This window comes from Boleophthalmus pectinirostris, unplaced genomic scaffold, assembly GCF_026225935.1.
Source record: "Boleophthalmus pectinirostris isolate CB_2022bp ecotype Guang Dong unplaced genomic scaffold, ASM2622593v1 HiC_scaffold_5, whole genome shotgun sequence".
NCBI lineage: Eukaryota > Metazoa > Chordata > Actinopteri > Gobiiformes > Gobiidae > Boleophthalmus > Boleophthalmus pectinirostris.
This window is the reverse complement of record NW_026571404.1, coordinates 21,845,559-21,865,413: the sequence shown is the minus strand read 5'-3', so window position 1 is coordinate 21,865,413 and position 19,855 is coordinate 21,845,559. Positions and strand designations below refer to the sequence as shown.

At 39.6% G+C, this 19,855-nt stretch overlaps 1 protein-coding gene across 1 annotated transcript; it reads right to left on the bottom strand.

Moving 5' to 3' along the window:
• Positions 1-681: 681 nt before the first annotated feature.
• sfrp5 (secreted frizzled-related protein 5) lies at positions 682-9,927 on the bottom strand. Its single transcript, XM_020921339.2, has 3 exons — positions 9,125-9,927; positions 4,780-4,857; positions 682-1,621 (listed from the first exon to the last, which is right to left on the bottom strand). The coding sequence occupies exons 1-3, from the start codon at positions 9,687-9,689 to the stop codon at positions 1,293-1,295; spliced, it is 972 nt and encodes a 323-aa protein (XP_020776998.1). The 5' UTR covers positions 9,690-9,927; the 3' UTR covers positions 682-1,292.
• Positions 9,928-19,855: the final 9,928 nt, after the last annotated feature.

Sequence of the window (19,855 nt, the reverse complement as noted above, 5' to 3'; positions counted from 1 at the left end):
GACTAATAAAATAAAAGAAACTCCACATGCAATGTCAGAATGTTTTACCATGCTGTTTCACTTACCACTGAAATACTGTGTACTCCAGTTTAGTCTTTGGTATATCTAGTTTTTGAGTAATTAGTTCAACCTCAGGAGTATTATCATAACATATAAAATTAGGTCTGTAGTTTGTTATCTTGTCTTGAGTATGAAACCACATTTTTGTTTACCTTTTCACTGCATACCTCCTGTGTGTAACATCAACATATCCATTTCGGTTTATACAGTACAAGTTCTCATAAGAGTCCATTTCTTTAATGACAATAACTTCATAAATGTTTAACTGTGTTTACCTGTGTCTGTTCCAGCCCTGTTAAAGCCCAGAGTTCAGCCCCAGTTCTGCACCCACCCACACAGTCACAGAGCCATCCGAGAAGCTGCACAATTTGGCACCTCCTCATTGGCTTCATTCATCAGCCCTTCAGGTACGGCCTCTTCAAGGAAATACGAGATGTTTAAAGACTGTCCCGAAGTTTGACATGAGACAAACTTTGGACAATATGCTCTCATGTTTTTATAAACAATTTTACAACATAATATAATTTAAAAAACTGCACATCCCAAACAAACAATGTAGAAAAATTCAAATATATTTATTCATTTACTTTTTTGGAAAAATATTACAAAAGAATTCCTCGGTTAACTGATTGTAAAGTACTGTAGTTAAATTTGCTCGCTTACTGCTAGTGTAAATTCAGCTGCTATGTATCATTATAAGATTTACATTTCGTACCAAATACATGAAAAACAACTAAACAAACACCATTTATAGAGTCTCTGCCTCTTTAACCCCCTTGAAGCAAAAAGATTCAAGTCTCATCACTGGTCCATGATAGTGCCAAACAAAGTCAGTGGAAATACCATCTAGTCCATACTTTGCTGGTCAATCTCCTTTCCGTTGAATAAAAAATTAAAATTGAAACATTGAAAAAAGCCCCGATCTACCAAGCTAGTGTTTATCCAAATTTTCTACTATATTCATTACACTTTGTACATTATGAAACTTGGAGTGAACTGGGGTATTTATTTTAGGGAAAGTCATGCCAAGTCATTCAGCGTAATGTAGCGTGTGTGTATGGAAATCCCCTTATTAGTAATCATATGAATCATGATATTTTCTTTCTATTAATATACTTCTAATTGAGTTATTACCACATTGGGAACTTGGATGTATAAGATGTATGACTATGCAGCAGGCTGGTATGCTATTGTAAGTAAAAGCTATGTGGATTTGTTGAGATGGAGAATCCTCATTGGAACACAGTGTGGTAGGTGGGACACTGGTGAGACTTCATGTACTTGATGGCAAACTTGAGTTCCTTGCTTTTCTTGTCCCACTTGTGGATGGACATGACCAGGAGTTGCTGGTCCACCTTGCGACCCATGATGAGGAAGTTTGACCCGAGGCTGTCGAGCTGTGAGCAGGGGCAGTTGGCGCCATTTTTGATGTACAGGGTCAGTTTCTTCAGGTCCTTCTTTCTCAGAGCTCCCTGCTTCAAGACTTTCTTCTTCTTCTGAGCCGCTATCAGCTTCTTATCTCCTTTCTCTTTTTTCACCTCCTTGATTTTCATCTTGAGAGCTGGGGGAGAGAAGATGTGACAGGTTAGCTACAAAAAGCACTGAAAATCTATTGGTGCTTTCTGATTCCACAGTACTCTCATATTCATACTGTAGTTCCCTGAAAGATGAAAAATTAAATTAAAACTAAATATTATATCTTTTTAATGGGAAAAGTCCTCAAAATGTCACCGCAGTAACAGGAAGCTTAAACCCATGAATGGGCCATTTTTCTCTTTTAATTAAATGTCATTTTCTGAAACATTGAACCCGATCATTTATATTGATGACTAGACACTTGGGCTTGATATATTCCAATGAAGATCTGCAATTGTAATTTTATTTGCCCTCAGCTTCTTTTAATAGGGCTATAGAGTGTTATGAAGTCATCTGAAACCCAGTAATATCAGTCTTAAAAACCACCATACTTACATAATCTTTGTAACAATTTAATGACGTTGTATTTCTTTGAGAATTACGTAGACATAGTCCCGCCAATACAAAACTCCACCTGTTCCTCCTCTGTTTAAATAAACCCAAATATCAGACACACTCAACTCCCTTCCACATTACTTTGAGCTTAATATGTGTTTTTTTTCTCATACCGCTATCTCATCTTTTATCAAACCGCCAAGGCACTGACTATCTCCTGTTGAGTCCTCGGTTTACATATTCATACTTTTACATGCCAGGGATCACAGTGGAGGTGCCAGCTCTTAAGAGAGGAATTCTCAGGGTGAACATTTTGACAGGTGAGATTAATCATGGAGCCGGCAGACGCACAGGGCTGGTGTGAGGCATCGCTCTACCCCGGCCTGCTGGAGGATAGCCATTTCCCCTCTCACCCGCCCGTCTGCACTGCATAAACATACCCAGGTACACTATACTGCTAGTACTTTAGGGGTGTGGATAGTTCTGTTACCATAATTACTGTACCATCCATATGAATCATTATTTTTGGAGTCTTTCACTTAATTTATTATATTTTTATTTGCTCTAGAGAGAAGTTTTTGAACTGCAGGAGGTCCAGTAGTACTTCTCAGACTAACTAAAGTGTTACAATTTGTGCTACTGATTTATAGTAGGACAAGTTTTATTTATTGCATGGTCCGTTTCGAAAAGGGCTTTCCAGGATTATCATTCATTAGGGTTATTGTACTAGTAGCACATGGTAGTAACACTGCACTTCAGAAGGTGTTATCTTTACATAGGTCTAACAGTGTACTATTACTCAAGGTTTTTAGATCGTACAAACAAGTTCAAGTTAATTATTACATAAAAAAAATTTGCTTTTCTCTATAAACTTGTCTCTCTGAATGATGGATTATATTGTTTTTGCTCAGTAAAGTGGGTAGAAGTACATGTTTGCAGTATGGGTTGAAACAGTAATAGTAGTAGAAGTGAACTGAGTAACTCTACAAGGTCTGGGATTACTGTATAATAATAGTAGTTATGGCACAAGTATGTACGGTAAGTGAGAAAATTTTTGTTTGGGGTTCCATCACCTGCTTGTTTCTATTGATGTCATTACTCTGCCTGGAATATTCCACAGTATGACATTAAACAGCTCTACCTCACATTTATTCACTTACAGATGGTTTTATAGCTCATAAATACTTATAAAAACAGGCATTCTAACTGTGAACAGGGTTGCCTCTCCACAGATCTGACCTGTAACTTGGTGTGGGTTGGTCTCCATGAAGAGAGAAAGGTTAGTTACACAATGCATCTTTAATTAACATTACAGTTGTACATATTTTGAAACTGTCTCCTCTGTTTCATGTGAGCTGATAGTGTTGAATTAAGCGTGTTTTGAACTACCCCTCACCCATATCCAACATCACATCCAATTACTCTTGTATATATTTACTGCATTGCGTGCTGGCTCGCGTATTTATGTGAATGAGCGTATTCATATAGGTGTGTGTTTGACCAGAGATAGGGAGGATAAAATGTCCAACTCCACCTGCCCCCCACCTGCTGCGTTCTGCTGGCCCACCCATACTCAATCATATGCAGTCACAAGAGCTGCCCAGGGCCCCACTGTGAAGCCTGGCCAGTGTCCCTGTGACAAGCTCTGCCAAAGTCTTTTTTTTCCTTGAACTGGTTTCTTGTATGTTTGTAAGATCTGAGGGCTAGACATAGAAAGCTTAAAAATGCACTGTGTAACTTCTAAGATGGAGGGTCCGCTACTTGCTCGTCTCCATGGAGATATTATTTCTTACTATTCCACAGTAGGGCATTAAACATATCTCCCTTGTATTTGTTCAACTAGGTGTGCTATATAGTTCAAAAATACCTTAAAAAATGTATTCTTACTATGTTCAGGCTTGCTTCTCCATAGATTTGACCATTAACTTGTGTCTATTGTGATTATCAGGTTCATTTCAATACTGTGCAACAATCAAGGCAAAACTATAATATCTAAATGGAGACAAGCAGGTGATGGACCCTCCACTAGAAAAGTTTCACAGTGCACTTTTAATCTAAAAAGTTTGAGCGCTATGTTGAAAAGTACCACTGCTTCATCCAAGTTACAACTGAGTTTAAGATTTCATTTGCCAATAATTCACATTTTTATTCTAACTTTAACACCTTTTGTAATTATTTTTCAGATTTTTACACAATATTATATTTATCCTAGGACCCTACTACTGCAATTCATCAACGCCACGCTGCTAAATGTCACCATAACAATGCAAGTGGAGACTACACAGATCAGATCAAAAGGATGTGTAACAAAATGCGACCTTCCCAAAGCTTTTAGGGCAAAAATGTCTGAAGATAGATGAGCCATGCATTCATAATGTGTTACTGTGGACTATAGTGTACCACTACAGCACATTCTTGCCTTGATCTCCAAAACCATACGTCATAGTTATCTCGACTTCACCGTTCAGTGTCTTGTCATGGGATTTTCATTCAATGCTGCTAAAGTGTCCAGTTGTGATCTGGTTCCATAGGTGTTCATGTTTCAACGTAATGAACACAAAGAATGTTCAGTTTGATAGCTGACCCAGACAAAACCTGCTATAATGAATCATGGAGGTGACCGGGCAGCTTTTATAAATTGTGTTTGTAAATTGCAGTGACAAAGTAGGGCAAACTATATCATACGCACTTGTTTGATAAATGGCACAAATAATGTCTAACTGTTTAATATGAAAGGTGGACACTTACCAAAGTCACTGGCGCAGTAATGCTCCATGATGTTGTCTGCTTTCATCTCATTATCGCATGGCGGGCAAACCTTGGACACTGGGGAGGGAAAGAAAATCAATTAGTACAAATTGCAGCATTATATTACAGTGCAGTTTTCCATACTAATGGTTACATATATGGTACAAAAACAATATCATTATGGGCTTGTGTAGCACTTTGAATCCCCCCTCCTCATGTCACAGTCTATTTGCTACTAGCTGGATATGTTGTCCAGCAGACGCACTGATGTTTGCCCTGCAATTACACTGTAGAAAATGTTTTAATTGTGGCTGTTGTATATTTTGTTGGTGCAGGCGTGTCCGTGCACTGCAGAAAGGTAAACGCTGGAGCAGACGCAGAGGGCCACTCTGAAAGTGATTAACTTCGGTGAGGGAGCCAACTCAGGAACCACAGGCAGGTTTGGTTAACTCTTAGCATTAAACTTATATTGATTTAGAACCAACCTTATTTGCACTTTTCAAATGTCAAGTGCGTACATACAATTATGCAAAAATGTCTTCATTGCCAGCAACATTATGGAAACTAGCTCTCTCAAAGCTTTTGGCATTACCAAGTTCCTATCCTGATGTAACCTAAGATGATGGTTGTTTTGCCAATATCCACAATCAGCTATGGTACTGCAACACCGTAATTAATACATTGTGCACTTATAACATTCATGTAATCATCCAGCAAACATTAAGCAATACATTCACTTTTAATTTATAACATGCTACTTTCTGCTATATATTCTAAAACACCCGCCTTTTTCAGTGAAACAGTAGTACCCACAAGAATACAGTCCCTCCAGGGTTCAAAGGTTATCAGCTAGTCCTGACCTCAGTGTCTGAGCAGATAATGCGAGGGGTCAAAGTTGAGCGTTTTTTTGGTGCCGGGGTCGTGGGGAGGTGAACCCCAGACCAGCACCCCTTTCAGTCTGTGTGCAGTGATACTGACCCATACAGAAATGGTTCAATGTTCCCAGGCTGTATAGTGGTAGACGTTCCCACAAATCTTTCAAAAAGTTGAAGCTTATGTTGCCAGTTTAGAATGTATTTTAGCCTGTTAATGCATCAAGATTTTAATTTTTGTTTACACTTCAGAGTGCTGCCATAGTCTTGCCAAATGTCTGCTGGATTTGAGCGCTTTGAAAGATTTCCTGAAAGTGTTGTGTCTTGCTGTGGCTGTGCAGTTATTCATTGGGCTTTCACGGTGGTGGTATGTGGGCATGGTGCCAGTCCCGCTCATGCCAGGCCAGTGCATGTGTCAAGAAAAGCAGCCCCTCTCTCAAACAGAGTTGAGTTTGGACAGAGCTGCACCGTTTGGCTCAGGGACCAATTAGGCGATGAGGGCCTTGATGCTCCTCGTCATGTTCTAATAAGAGCCACTGGGTCATGTCTTCTTTCCTGGACACTTTTCCGCTCAGCAAATATTTGGGCATTAGGTCATATGTATTCTTCCAAAACCTCAACGCAGTTTAGGAATTTTTATTAGTAGACTTTGTAATTTTATTGTCCAGATTGTGCAGTGGGTTTGCCCATGACTGCTATTTGCACGTCTTTGCTGTTCATACACTTGTTCTCTTTCTGATTGATTGCACACTACACATTGACTACAGTAATTGAACAGATTTCTTTTGAATCTGACCAGAGGAGGAGATGCTGTGAGTGTGGTGGTGAACTGGGAGGTGGTCTGTTGGAAAGGGCTGCTGTTAATCTTCAAATGGGATGCCAAAGTGGAAAGGATGTACGGCAAAAATCCAACATCGGAGCTGCACAGTTCCACTGAGTCAGACCGCAGAAGTCTTAAATTCTTTTATCCTTCATGAATTTTCTAATATTGATGTCACTTGCATGGTACCTTCAATTGAAATTTAATAAAAGTTAAGCTGAACCAGATAAGTGCTATAAAAGTTTGTGTAATGAAACTGTCCTTAACGTTTGGGATCAAACCTTGATGTAACCACAAATATGAGCCATGGCAATTTAGTTTAACTCTGAACAATGTGACACACTGATGATGTCACTCTAACACAGGGGACCAAAGCTGTGCAATTTGACATTAATGTCTGCCTGAGGTCCTGACATCTGTTTAAATGCGATGCACAAAAAGATGAGGAATCACCTAAACAGGTCCCAGACACATCCCTGAGGTCCGTAACACGGCCAGCTCCTGCATCTGTAAGAATCCACAGAGCAGAGAAAAGCCTCCTAAGGGCTTTGGCAGCTCTCTATGCACGCAGCATTGGATCACATTTTCCCTTTCATACAGCGGCCAGGCCACATGAGTGGCTCCCATTGTGCCCAGGACCTGACAGCGCAGCCCCTCTCCCTTGGCAAGGTTGTAACTTACACTGGTCACATCGGTGCGGACAGACAATATCTTTCACACCATGCAATTTTAACGACTTTCACTGGACAACAGCCATATTGTATCAGACAGTTGTGAAGGCATGCGGGGGTGCTCATGGTTCAGATGTATGCGGTGCTGTCATCACAAATTTTGACTTACCTGATGATTCACTCACAGAAAGTTACTTTAGTTGCAACATGGTTGTGTCCATTGCACAAACTTTACCGCAGATTAATCTGTTTTGGTATGCATTCTCCAAGGTCTTATAAGCCTAACAATCACCTCTTGATAATAATAAATGTTCTTCTAAAACCACATTTGACTCTGTAGTCTTTCCCTGTCACCTCTTAGCAGAGATTAGATCAGTGAATCTTTTCTTGTGTGACCGAGTGTGAGATAACTGTTCATCTCAGTGAGCATGTAAAAGAATGAGTTATGTTTCGAAAGCCAAAATGTCACATAGTTGACACAAAGCCTATGAAAACAGAGCAGACATTCTCTCTAATGGAGGAAGTTAGTGGATATATTAAAGTAACCTCAAACTATCTTTAGCTGAGATCCAGTGAAATATTTATTACTCATTTGATATAAAAAGCCCTGTTTAAAGATTCATAAGCTATTTGTCACCTTTTTCTGAACCACACAGCATACAATGAAGAACTTTTTGTGGACTTTTTGTTTGACAAAGAAATTAGCTTTAAATGATGATTAAATGATAAGCGCAATTGTATAGCACTTAGTCCAAGTTGCTATTGAAAGCCCAGGCAGACACTTCTCTCACAGGAAACAGCCTCTTTTCTCTCTCAAATATCTTTATTCTCCGTCAGACAACTGCACTCGAGCCAATCCTATTCTCCCCCTCTCTCTTGTTCTGTCATGTCGACTAATTAGCTGGAGCTCTGTAATTGGACTTCTTGCTAATTGGCCCGTCGGCTGCCAGACCCAACAATAGCAGCAGACACTCCAGTAACTGTCCCCTTGTTGCCGTCTATAGGCTCATCAAGTCCCCTTCGCCTGCTTAAGTGTTCATTCAGTGAACACTACTCCCTCCCCAAACACCCTCCATCTGTCTGCTAATTGTGCGACTTCATTTCTTTCTTAACTATGCTGACTTGCTTGAGTAGCATGTTGCAACAGGGCGCTCCCCGTTGGAACACTTGTTATATGGTGATTGATGATCTCCGCACTGAATCGCGCCGATAAAGTTGTTCACACATGTGCGTTTGCTTTACACTTGCAGATAACTTTAGCATAACAGTCGATTTATCTTAACTGTGCAACTGATCTTCTGCTGCCGGAGTCGTCCAGTCTCCTGGCTCATGCTTTGTGTCTGTCCTTCCCTCAGGCAGTAGTGGTAATGTGGGGGAATATTTTCAGTCTTTAAACTTCACTGGTCATTTTAGTGCTACTGCTGCACGGTGGCCAACTGTCAGAATTTTCCTATAATTGTCAAGTATTTATTTCATGTGTAATTTCATGTTCCTTGTTGGCGCTTTACTTATTTACTGTACTCAATTATTCATAATTTCTATTTGATGTTCCAGCATGCTGTGATTTATAATTATGTTTTAAGCTGGATGCCCTACCTGATATCACTCTATTTTGGATTTTGGTGTAATGGTTCAAATTGATTCAAGCTTATTGTGGAAATTTTTAAAACCCATTTCTTTTTATTTAAAACAAAACAATATAGACAATTCTAATGCAGTAAAGTACTCTTGAATTTTACTTGAATGACCATAAGGAAAATAGTTTTTCCAACAGGTTTGAAAGTTGTTAAGTGTTAATTTTTTCCTTCAGAGTGACCACAACAAATCACCTCCCTCTTGTATTTTCCTTGTATTCCTTTCAAATTTGACATAGATTTCTGTCCAAATTACCTTCTATAATCATGGTTTTGAATTGACATAGACTACACTGACATTTCACAATAGATTTGCTTAAAATAGATGACAGTGTAATTTTATCCTACCTGGTGGCTGCGTGGCGTGGTCCACTGAAAACTGCATGGGGATACAGAGGTCATTATCTATGGGGAACTTGTCACAGGTCAACATCTCAGGCCAGGGGAAGCCATAAGTCTCCATGACGGGCGCACAGCTGTTCCTCACCCCCTCACATAGGGACCTGCATGGATAGATGGGCCTGTCCAAGCACACTGGAGCAAACAGGGAGCAGAGAAAAACCTGTGTATCGGCATGGCAACGCTTTGCCAAAAGTGGTACCCAACTCCCAGCCTGCTGCTTCACCTCTGGCATGGTCTCATGGTCCAGCAGGTTAGGCAGTCTCATCTTCTTATAGCCCACGTTGTGACAGAGCCTCAAGTCCGCAGGTATGTCCACGCACTGGGGCTGTTTGGTGTAAAAGCGGCCGTTGTGGAAGTTGTCTGACTGCCAGCTGTAGTAGTCGTACTCATCTGCGGCCGAAGCGCTGAGGAAGAGGAGGGTGATGGAGAAGAATAGCGATCGTGCCAGGGCCAACCTGAAGGAGCACCCATAGGTCAATGCCCACCTGTGGTTCTTATGTCCCTTTGCCATGCTTTTTCTGTTCAGCTATTCTAAAAACAAGCTATATCCAAAAAAGTTTGAAGGGAAAGTGCAAAGAAGGTGTACAAGTTGTAATCCCTCTTGAAGTAGGAAAATGGAAAACTTTAGCCTCTTCTTTGCTTGGTGAGTTCACCCTTGGATGCCAACGTGTTTACTAAATATATCAATGTAGAATGATTAAAAGTCTCTTACAACATTTCTTTTCCAGTAACTTTAGCTGTGTTGCCTGTCTCTCCTGTGCTGTGTGTTCATCAGACTGTAGTCTAATGAGGAGGAGCACCTTGGCTTTAAGAGGCAGTGTCCATGCAGCCTTGTGTGTGTGCCTGCCCCCTACAGCAGCTCTTGGACCACTCACCTCCCTACTGGCCTCCCCAGGTCTCACTCACAGAGACTCCAGCCAATCACAGCACAGTGGGAGGGGTCAGACTCCTGTTTGCCCCTCATTCACAAGGTAAACTCCTCCCATACAGAAATAGACAGACATGTTGACTATGGGTATTCTTTTAACTTTGTTGAAATTTTACTTTTTTTTTCTGTCACCTACTGACTATAAATTATGTACATTTATCTGGGTTTGCAATGAGTTTGGTCTGCTATTTTTGGTTTGAGCCATCTGAACACCAAAATTACAGAAAAAAACATTAAATAAAATAAGTGATTATCATATATTTGAAGATTAATTTTAAATATTCCCTTCACTGATTTCTTCTTATATGTTCTGATTATTTTGCTTCAGATCAGCAACTTTTCTAGCATACAGTCTGTGCCATATTGATTTTTGCATGTGCCTATGTGTATACTATGAACCTGTGATCGAAAACATAACACTAGATTTATGTACAGACATGAGCACTTTTCACTGTAATGAGATGATCCCATTGAAAACTTGCATACACAGGATGGTGGATGCTTATGTCCAAGCTGTGTGGTTTATGCTAATGTGCACTAAGTGAATAGCCCCCTCCACTGATCAGGAACACAGACACACACAGCGCCTTCACCTCTGCAGCTAGAGGAATCACATTCATATTCAGACATGTTATGCTGAAATTATGCAGAGATGTAATGTGTATCTGGAAATGCTAGCTGTGAGTGATGGCTGAGTCCATGTCAAACCCTAGCTGGATAGAGTATTGGGAAAAGTTGAGGTCTGTGCCTGTTGATATTATTATTGTTAGCATCTGCCAGGACAAACAGAGGGCCAGCAGTGTATGTGTTTTTCAAACAGCTGGAGGCATTGAACGAACATCAGACATACTATTGTTCTTTTCCTGTAGCATAGAAGATAAAATTTCAGAAACAGCGGTATGTCTATAAAATCTAATTCAGTTTGGTCAAAAAGTGTTTTTTCATCAGGAATTAGGTGGAACAATAAAACTCCTCACATTTTTCTTCTCTGCACTATTGTTCAGAGAATCTTGACCACAGCTTTCATCTCGGTCATAGTTTATAGAATCTGTGAGTTTTATTTTTGGGTGAAGTTCAACTCATGATTTGGAAGGAGATATTGCTGACACTGGAGAATATTCAGCCATTATTTGACATACTGTTCTTTTTGATGATGCTGCAAAAATACAGTTTTAATGTAATACAGATTTGTCTAAAATGTTTTCATTATTGCTGTCTTTGATCAAGTCTTGGTTTACTGACAGACAGGAGCTGCTCTGCTAACCTTTGTACCAGAGCTAATCAATATTAGTCACAGCTAATAAGCAGTGGACCTTACTCCCCTGTAGGGCGGTCACAATCACACACCTCACTGTGCAGTGTACTGACTATCATGTGTATGCTGCTGTAGAGCTGACCTATTTTAGACACTAGTGTTTCCTCGGATACAGGCGCAGTGTACTGCCTTCAAGATCCCAACAAAAGTGTCTTTCATGGTAATCAATCAACAATGGTCGTCTGCTCTTGTCCTCTTCCCCCAAACTGGCCTCTGTGCCCATTGGCCAAACAATTCCATTTTACTCTCTCCTCACTTCTGATTGGCTCAGATGTATAAGATTAGGCCCAACTTGTATTGTCAGAGCCAGAGGTTTAGCATTGTTTGCATAGAGTAAGAGTGAAAAGGCTTGTGTGGATGAGCTAAGCAGCCAGTCATCCAAGACCACTCAAGAAGATTGGATTTAAACTAAAAATAAATAAGCTAATTTAGATTTACAATTAAAGATGTCCTCCTAAATCATTAACTTTTTTGATGAAAAACAAAAAACAAACATACACAGTGTACTGTATTTGTTGTAATTCTACAGCTTAATCTTTGCAGTCTGTTGATAAGCCCCGCCCCCTCGCCACACACATGCATTCACCTCTGAGCTTTACATTGCCACAATAGGGATTAGCTGCAGAACTGTCCAAATGAGTGAAGCATAAAGACCGGTGCCTCCCACAAGGAATCTCTGCTCCCTACCTCTTAAAGAAAATCTGCATTTTTTTTTTTTTTTATCTCAAGCTTAAAAATATTTACATTAGTTGTTTAATATTGTCTAATAATATTGCATTAATTTAAATAATAGTCACTCCCAGTATACTGTATTAACTGTACGGGAACTGTTGAGTAATTTGTCCTTTTGAACCGCTTGTTTGCAAACACTTGGGGTTTGACAGACCACTGGTTGGATAAGACCTGTAATCCCTCACACAAACTGAATAGTGTTTGTATGGTACTTACCCAACACGGCTACTTTGAGAGTCAAATAAATTCTTTGTACAAGGGATTTCTGGCCTGAGCCTTGGCCTAAACCCTGAAATCACGCAGGAAGAGTTTTTGTCAGTGTGGACTATTGCACACAGTTGCTAAAATGTGCTGCAATGATGTTGAAGACTTGTAACACCACATAGCCAGCCACTGCTAAACCCATAGATGGATGTCAAATTGGCCAGTGGTGGGATGTGCTGACAGCTGTTTGCTTTTGGCCCTGTGCACACAAATTCTTCACTACACCGGTGTATCTCTTACTTGAGTCAATTTCCAGTCCGCCATGTTGCTGCAGCCAGGGTTCACACAGTACGTTTAATCACAGACAATTTCTCATTCGCGACACCTCCCTGCAGCTTCCCCCAGTCTTTGTAAGGAAGAGCTTTTGACCACATCACAGTCATGGGCGCCAATGGGAAGAGACAGACAGGAGAAAGGATGCCCAAACTGAGGTGGACGCTATTGTTGCTCCTCCAAAAGCTATTGCGCTCTCTCTCTCATTCTATTCTCTCTCTCTCTCTCTCTCTCTCTCTCTCACTCTCTCTGTCTGTAACATCTGGCAAGTTTCCACTATAGGCCACTGGGTGATGTAAAGCTTTTTTCCTTTGACGTTGTTTCTTATAAGCAGAAAGCTCCAACAGGCTCCTATTGTAAAGTGGTTCAGATTTGCTACCACCATGTTAGAATTCACACAATTGCAATGTGTAAGTGTGAGCTGAAATGTTTCATAGACCAAGGAACGCAAGTGCAAACCTCAACCCTGTCACTCATTCATTCCTTATAAAGTCGCCTATTTTATGATCCAGTACATGTGAAGTAATTTCTGATATTTGACTGTAGATAATGGTCAAATATAATAATTTAATTTGTATTTTATTTGAATAGGCTATGTTCACATGACATCAAAACAGTCTAGTATTCCTATTTCTTTAAAGGGCCCATATTATACTATTTTCGGATTTATGTTTTAATGTTGTTTCCTCATCACAAACATAACTCAAGTTGTGTTTTGTTTCATTCACGCATGTTTAACACACAAGCCCTGCATATTTAGGTTGAGTTCTTCTCTAAAACTGAAAACACTGCACCTCTTCTACCTTGTGATCCAGGAAATGCTCCACTGTGTTTTTAAACTCCATGCACCTTCACTGGAATTATTTGGATCATTTCAGCCAATCACTGCTGAGCTAAAGGTAAAAAGTAGCTGTTAACTTGAAAACTGCCAGTTCATGACATCACAAGGTGGAACAGGGCATTTTGGGTTTTGGAAATATAGATAGACTAATAATAAAGGGTTGCTCAAACATATGTGAATGAAACAAAACACAACTTCAGGTATGTGTCAGTAGAAAGGACAAATAATAATAAAATTTGACAGTGGTGGGTCATAAGTTTGGTTGTTTCTACCTAAAATTGTGCATTTCTCATTCACTGGCAGAGAGAGTTAAGCTCCATCTGAAATTATGACATCATCCAATTTTAGAGCATGAACACAGCCTATTACTATATGTGATTTATATTACTGTCAGCGTATTCCTCCACTCATTATGTTCCTTATTACATTGGAAACCCATTTCATACTTTTATTTGACTGTTTTGTCTCTGTTCACATGGCCCCGCCCCCTGTCTCCCATAGCTGTCATGTGTGGGGTCATCTCTTTAAAGATCTCCCTCACCTCTGTTGAGAAATCCAGAGATAGTGGTTTAACAAACACAGTCTGCCTTCTTCCTATCTCCGGTACAGATCACCAGATAACATATTTGGCTAATGGCTGTTGCTGACCCAATAGCGCTAAACAGTTTGTGTCACAACTTGTAGATATTTGCTTTAATTTTCCCGTCTTCCATCTTAATCACACCTGGAATGTTGGTCTCCTTCCCATTTTTACAGGATTGATAAGAATCAATGTAATTAGCCAAATTGCCTCACTGTTAATTAGCATTCATTGAGTGTTTGTGTATTGGAGATACAATCGGGGAAATAGATATAATGCATTCTTTATGTAGTTGCTTTGTATGGTACTTGTAACAACAAAGAAGTTGTTCTGTTGTATCTGTGGCCAATTTTATGCCATTTACACCTGGAGACTAACTAAAGCATGTTCACATTCAGGGGTAAATGCTCTTTCAGTTACTGCATTGTTTATGGTAAATGTATTTTTATATCTCAAAGTTCCTTAGGCCATAACCTCAAATGCTCCTAATATTGCTCACATCAAATCAGTCTCAAATTTCACTCCTTAATCAAACTTTTGACAGTAATAGAATACATATTTATTTTTAACATGCTAAAAGCTAATTTATAACAGTGTAAAAAGCACATTTATTCCTCATGCTGTATGTGCATGTATTTCCACAGTTGGAAAAGTTTTAATTGAAACAGCCCTGAGGCACGAGGAGCTGCCGGTCGCCCACAGTGTGAGCCTGGAGAGGAGAGAGTGCTGCATAATGGCAGGAATGTGACATGTTGCATAAGACCATGTATCCTGAACGTAGCTTGCCCAGATAAATGAACCTAAGAACAAACTGCTTAATTGTGAAGTACAATGGCGCTTTTGAGTAACACTGAGGGCAGACATGCTACTGTACTATGTTAATGGAAGAACAGCAGTCTCCTATTGGCAGCTTGGGCCACTGTTCCAACCACTTCATCTGTCCTGGTTACCGTACACCCATGCTAGTTTTGGACAACACAAACTTTGGAATAAGAAAAGCATAATTTTGCTCATTTTTGCCTTGTCTCCAACTCGTTACCCCACACATACTGGTTTGGACAGATGAAAAATGTCAAGGGTAGACCACCTGGCTGTAGGAGGAAAATCTTCAGTCTTCATCAATGAGGTGCAGTGTGCAGAGTAATGCTGCGTCCCACTCACATATCAGGGCCATTAGACAGGCATGTGATGGGCGGGGCCTGTTTGTGTTTGCCCCGCCTCCCTCAAACCCCATTCACCATAATCTTCAACAACTATCCCACCAATTTGACAGGTGCAGAAAAGTGCAATAAGGAAAATGTGAAGAATCGTTGTCATGGTTATCCCTGAGTGTATTCAGTCGAGTGAAAAAGTAGTAACTGTAGAGCTGGAGCAGCAAATAATGGGGTTTAGTGTTAAGTAGTCAGCATTTTTTTTTATTTTTTTTTTTATTTGTTGCATAGTAATCAAACTATTATTTCTGTTGTACATTGAGCACTTTAAAAATGTTTTAATAATATTTACCAAGTATAGGCTGATATACACTGACTTAGGGCTTTGAGATAGAGAATACTATACTATATGTGTATTACTGTGTGTGCATTAATGATAAAAGTCACACATTTTTTGCCATTTTAATCGTTATTATATAGTGTCTTTTGGCAGTGTTTTAGTATCTGTAGTTAATTATAATGATTATCCAAATACAGTTACACTTTTAATAGTTGACTAGTTGGAGCACTTTAGTCTTTCACCACCAAATATATTGACTTATTTGTCACTCTAGTCTCTGATTATTTAGTCTCAAACAAAGTAAATGTATTGATTTAGCATGCCCAGTGACTCATATCTGCCTTGCTGCTGCTCTTCTTTACCATATGGTCCTGGGCATGTGCATACAGTATAACAGTATAGTGCTGAAATCCTAGTTTCAGTCCTTTATCACTATGTTACTACCATAACCTTTAGAAAAGAGCTAACAGGTAACAAGCAAATTGCAACTAACCAGAAGACATTTTCTAAAACACCTAAAAGTACACTGTGAGCAATTAGCTGGCATGCATTGTACTTGTTCTCTCTTAGTTTTTTTCTAAAATACATTTTGATGAATAATATTTAACAAAAGCCTTCACACAAAAACTGGCATTAAAAACATCTGACTCAGGCTATTTGGTCTTGGACTGAGCTCTGAATACTCAATGACCCTCTCTGGTCCAATATGGCTTCAGGAGACACTTTCTTAGTTTCTCTATGATGTAATACATGATATTTTTTGGGCAAACACAATTTTAATTATCTTTTTTCGCCAGATGTTTTCTTTCATTGCGTAGGCTCAAAATATGCTCTGATCAGTTTATGGAATATATGTTGAAGTTTTAGTGGGATGTGTTTCTCTGTTCTTTGTTGTGCTGCTGCAAAACAAACACACATCGCACAGTCCGGAGTGCCAAACAGAATAAGTTGTTTTTGGACCAAACTGCTGGCACTTAGCAGATAAGTTGAAGTATGTTTCTCTTTCTATAGCCACCGCTCTCTCACTCTGTCATTTTAGATGAACAGGCTAAACTCTGAACTACTATAATTAATCTGAATCCATCCAGATGGGGAATGGTTTCAGTTTTCTCTTCTACTCTGAACTGCAAAGAGAAGTTGTACAGGCTGAATCTTTGGGTGATTTCTCTAATTTTTTTGTTGGTGACAGCAGACTTCTTCCTTGGGACATCACACACAAAACAGGCTCAGATTGGCACTGTTATACTCTACCCTTTCTTTCTAGTTGTTTTTTTCCCCAAAAATAACTCAGTCTAGTGGTCTTAACCTTTTAATATAATTATTTTTAAAGAAGACACACTTCTCTGGTCTATGAAATGTTGACTCTTAAATAACATTTAGATTGAAAGTTAGATAGTTACATAAGTTGTCTAGACCACAGTATTTGAAAATTCCTTGTACTCTTATCAGTCAAGAGACCTTATCCATTGATCATACCACCAGTGAGCTGGTCATGCTGCCTTGTGGTACAGCGTGGTGAGATTTTTGTAATAAAACACATAATACAAAGCTGTCCAAAGGGCTCACTCAGAAACTAGAAGCAATTTTTCTTTAAACTCTGAATGGCATCTACTCCCGAGGTAGATCAATGGTGATGGTGACTTTTTTTTTGATACAATGGGCCATAATGCCTTAGTGCTTTTAATTTATTCTTGTGTATTTTAAAGCAGACCAAAATTGTTTTTTTGAGCGTTTAACCATGCTGTAGTTGTTTCCGCTCACCATTTACACTCTTTAAGTTGTATTTGGTGTGATTTGTGCATATTTGAGCAGTCTTTAATTGCTTATTTTCAAGATGCCAAATTGCTGATAAACTCCCGTTTTCACCTTCTCCGCAATACTCTCACTCGATGTATACTGTACTTCATTCTCTAATTTTATTTTCTTAATCAGTGATACATGTAGGATTCATCAGTGCCACATGCTGTGGTACAAATGAAAAAAAATCTGCTGCTCGCTTGTGTAATCTGCAGCTATCCATCAGAGGTGCTGACTCTTTGATTTGATGGCATTTACAGTGGCATCGCCTCCCATTCTTTTATTAATTAATGATTATTAGTTAATAAACTAAATGACAATTGTGATTTAAGATGTCCACATTATAACATAATGATCCATCAGTGTCATAGATTATAACTATGTAGCAGAGACAAGAGACAAGCTTCTTTATGGAGGCTTCCAATCTGTCCATCTGACATTTACTCAAATGCTTTTCTGTTTGTTTAAACTACAGTGTAATAATGTTTTGTTTTATTGTTGATTGGTTGTGGTGAAATCATTGAAAAATCAATAACTGATTGGTCTGACTGGTATTCGGCACTTTTAGACACTGGCTGTACCTTCCTTCCTTCCTTGTTGAAAAAATATAGAATAAAATAAAAGTGAATTTCATCCCTAATTTCTCCCTCCTGGTGAGCTCTAACCATCTCCTTCTTTCATTACAAAATGTCAGTGAGATTTGTGCACAGAGTTGACAAGTGGTGGACATTTTGGAGGACAACTCCAGCTCAGTTTCCTTTGAATGGGAGAACAGGAGAAGGTGTAATTTCCTGAGCCCAAGACCCAGGTGGGCTCTAAAAATAACCCACCCACCTCTCACTGTTTGGAAAATGACTGCTTGATTAAAAGTGCATGAGCCAAGAAGTCCTGCTGTGATCTGAGCGAGGGCCACCCCGAGGACGGCACTAGTACAGGTACATGAATAATCTTTAACCACTATTAGAAGAGAAATAGTCTTACCAGGAACCTGTACTCGTGTCCTGTTATCCACTAGAGGGCACAATAGTCAGTTGATCTTTGGCCTTTACCTGACCCCAGTATATCCACCACATTGACATTTTTAGCATTTGTTGTGCTTGTGTTTTTGTTAGATTTTCCCTGACTCTGACTATAATAATGTATGTGTACAGATTCATGTTTCAGTGATGTTCTTCTCAGAGTAACACCTTGCATAGAGTGTGTCAGCAGTGATCTGTGCTACCTGCTGCCGTTGAGAGCTGATGGCCCCAGGACTGCACCATCTGCTGCACCATCTGATCTGAGCGCGACTGTACTCTACACACCGCCTATGTATGCTCTCCACCACAACAAACACATTGCCTACCACAGGATGTACTTTTCATAATATAAGCCACTACAGGGCGCTAGACATACAACAACTTCACTTTGAACAAGACGTGATCTACAGTTACTACAGATGATGTTTTTTGGTTTATTTGGTTGAATGGTGACCTGCTTGTTCAGTAACAAAACCCTAAGCTGAAGTCAAGATAAAATGGCTTGTTAAAAATGGAGCATGACATTTCCTTCGATGTTACTTGGACCTCATTCTGCTTTTCTGTCAGTAGAGTTTTAGAGCCTCTTTCAGTATACACTGCATGAATTCACTTTGTAAACAAACTGAAATACTTGTTGATATAAATGTGCTTCAGTGTGAGTATAGGGTTGACTGTGTGGGGCACATCTCGTGCCAAGCTGCACATAAGGAGCTTAAATGTAGATTTATTATTGCTCTTGCGTCCTCCTCCTGCGTCCTGACAGGCTCATTTTTCTTCTCTCAGTGGGACGTCCGTTGTGGTGGTGTCATTATAGGCCTCTATATTACAGAGCTCTCCATCACACTGCTCCATCCAGCCTCTCTGCTGCAGGAGCTGTCAGGAGCATCGACAGCCTCTGCAGCTCAAAGCCTAAAGCTCATAAATTGTCCATGTTTAACAAGTCAGACGCTTGTGTCTGTTGTCACTCTGTGGGCTCACTATGCCAATATATTCATCACACCAAATGAGGAGCTCAGTGCAGACAGCAGGGTTAACCTGCCACTGTCACTGCTGAATATGGGCTGTCTACATCACTGCTGCAGTCATGTCTCACTCCTGCATTTTTCTGTTATATAAGAAAAGTTTTTCTTCTTCCTTACTTGACATTCATGGCATTGCATAGCTCCCCTTTTTTATTGACAATAAGAGTTTTCTTTTTATACTACATAAGAGCGTGAACCGATTACTAATTCCAGGCTCCACCAAGGCTTACACTACTAACCTTATTCTGTCCTGCCCACTTTTACCTTTATATGCTGCTAAAATCCATTAATTTAAATGGAGTTATTTAAATTAATGGAAAAATTTAAATAAAGTTTTTCTTCTAAAATATGATATGAAGTAGCTTTATTTTTGTAAAATATTCAATGTTGATGTGCACCAACAAGCCCAACAATG

What these genes read in the sequence shown, in the direction of transcription:
- sfrp5 (XM_020921339.2), bottom strand. Translation starts at nt 9,689, where the DNA reads ATGGCAAAGGGACATAAGAACCACAGGTGGGCATTGACCTATGGGTGC. An exon ending in CCACGCCACGCAGCCACCAG is followed by an intron (nt 4,858 to 9,124) that starts GTAGGATAAAAT and finishes TTCCCTCCCCAG; the next exon opens with TGTCCAAGGTTTGCCCGCCA. An exon ending in TTACTGCGCCAGTGACTTTG is followed by an intron (nt 1,622 to 4,779) that starts GTAAGTGTCCAC and finishes TCTCTCCCCCAG; the next exon opens with CTCTCAAGATGAAAATCAAG.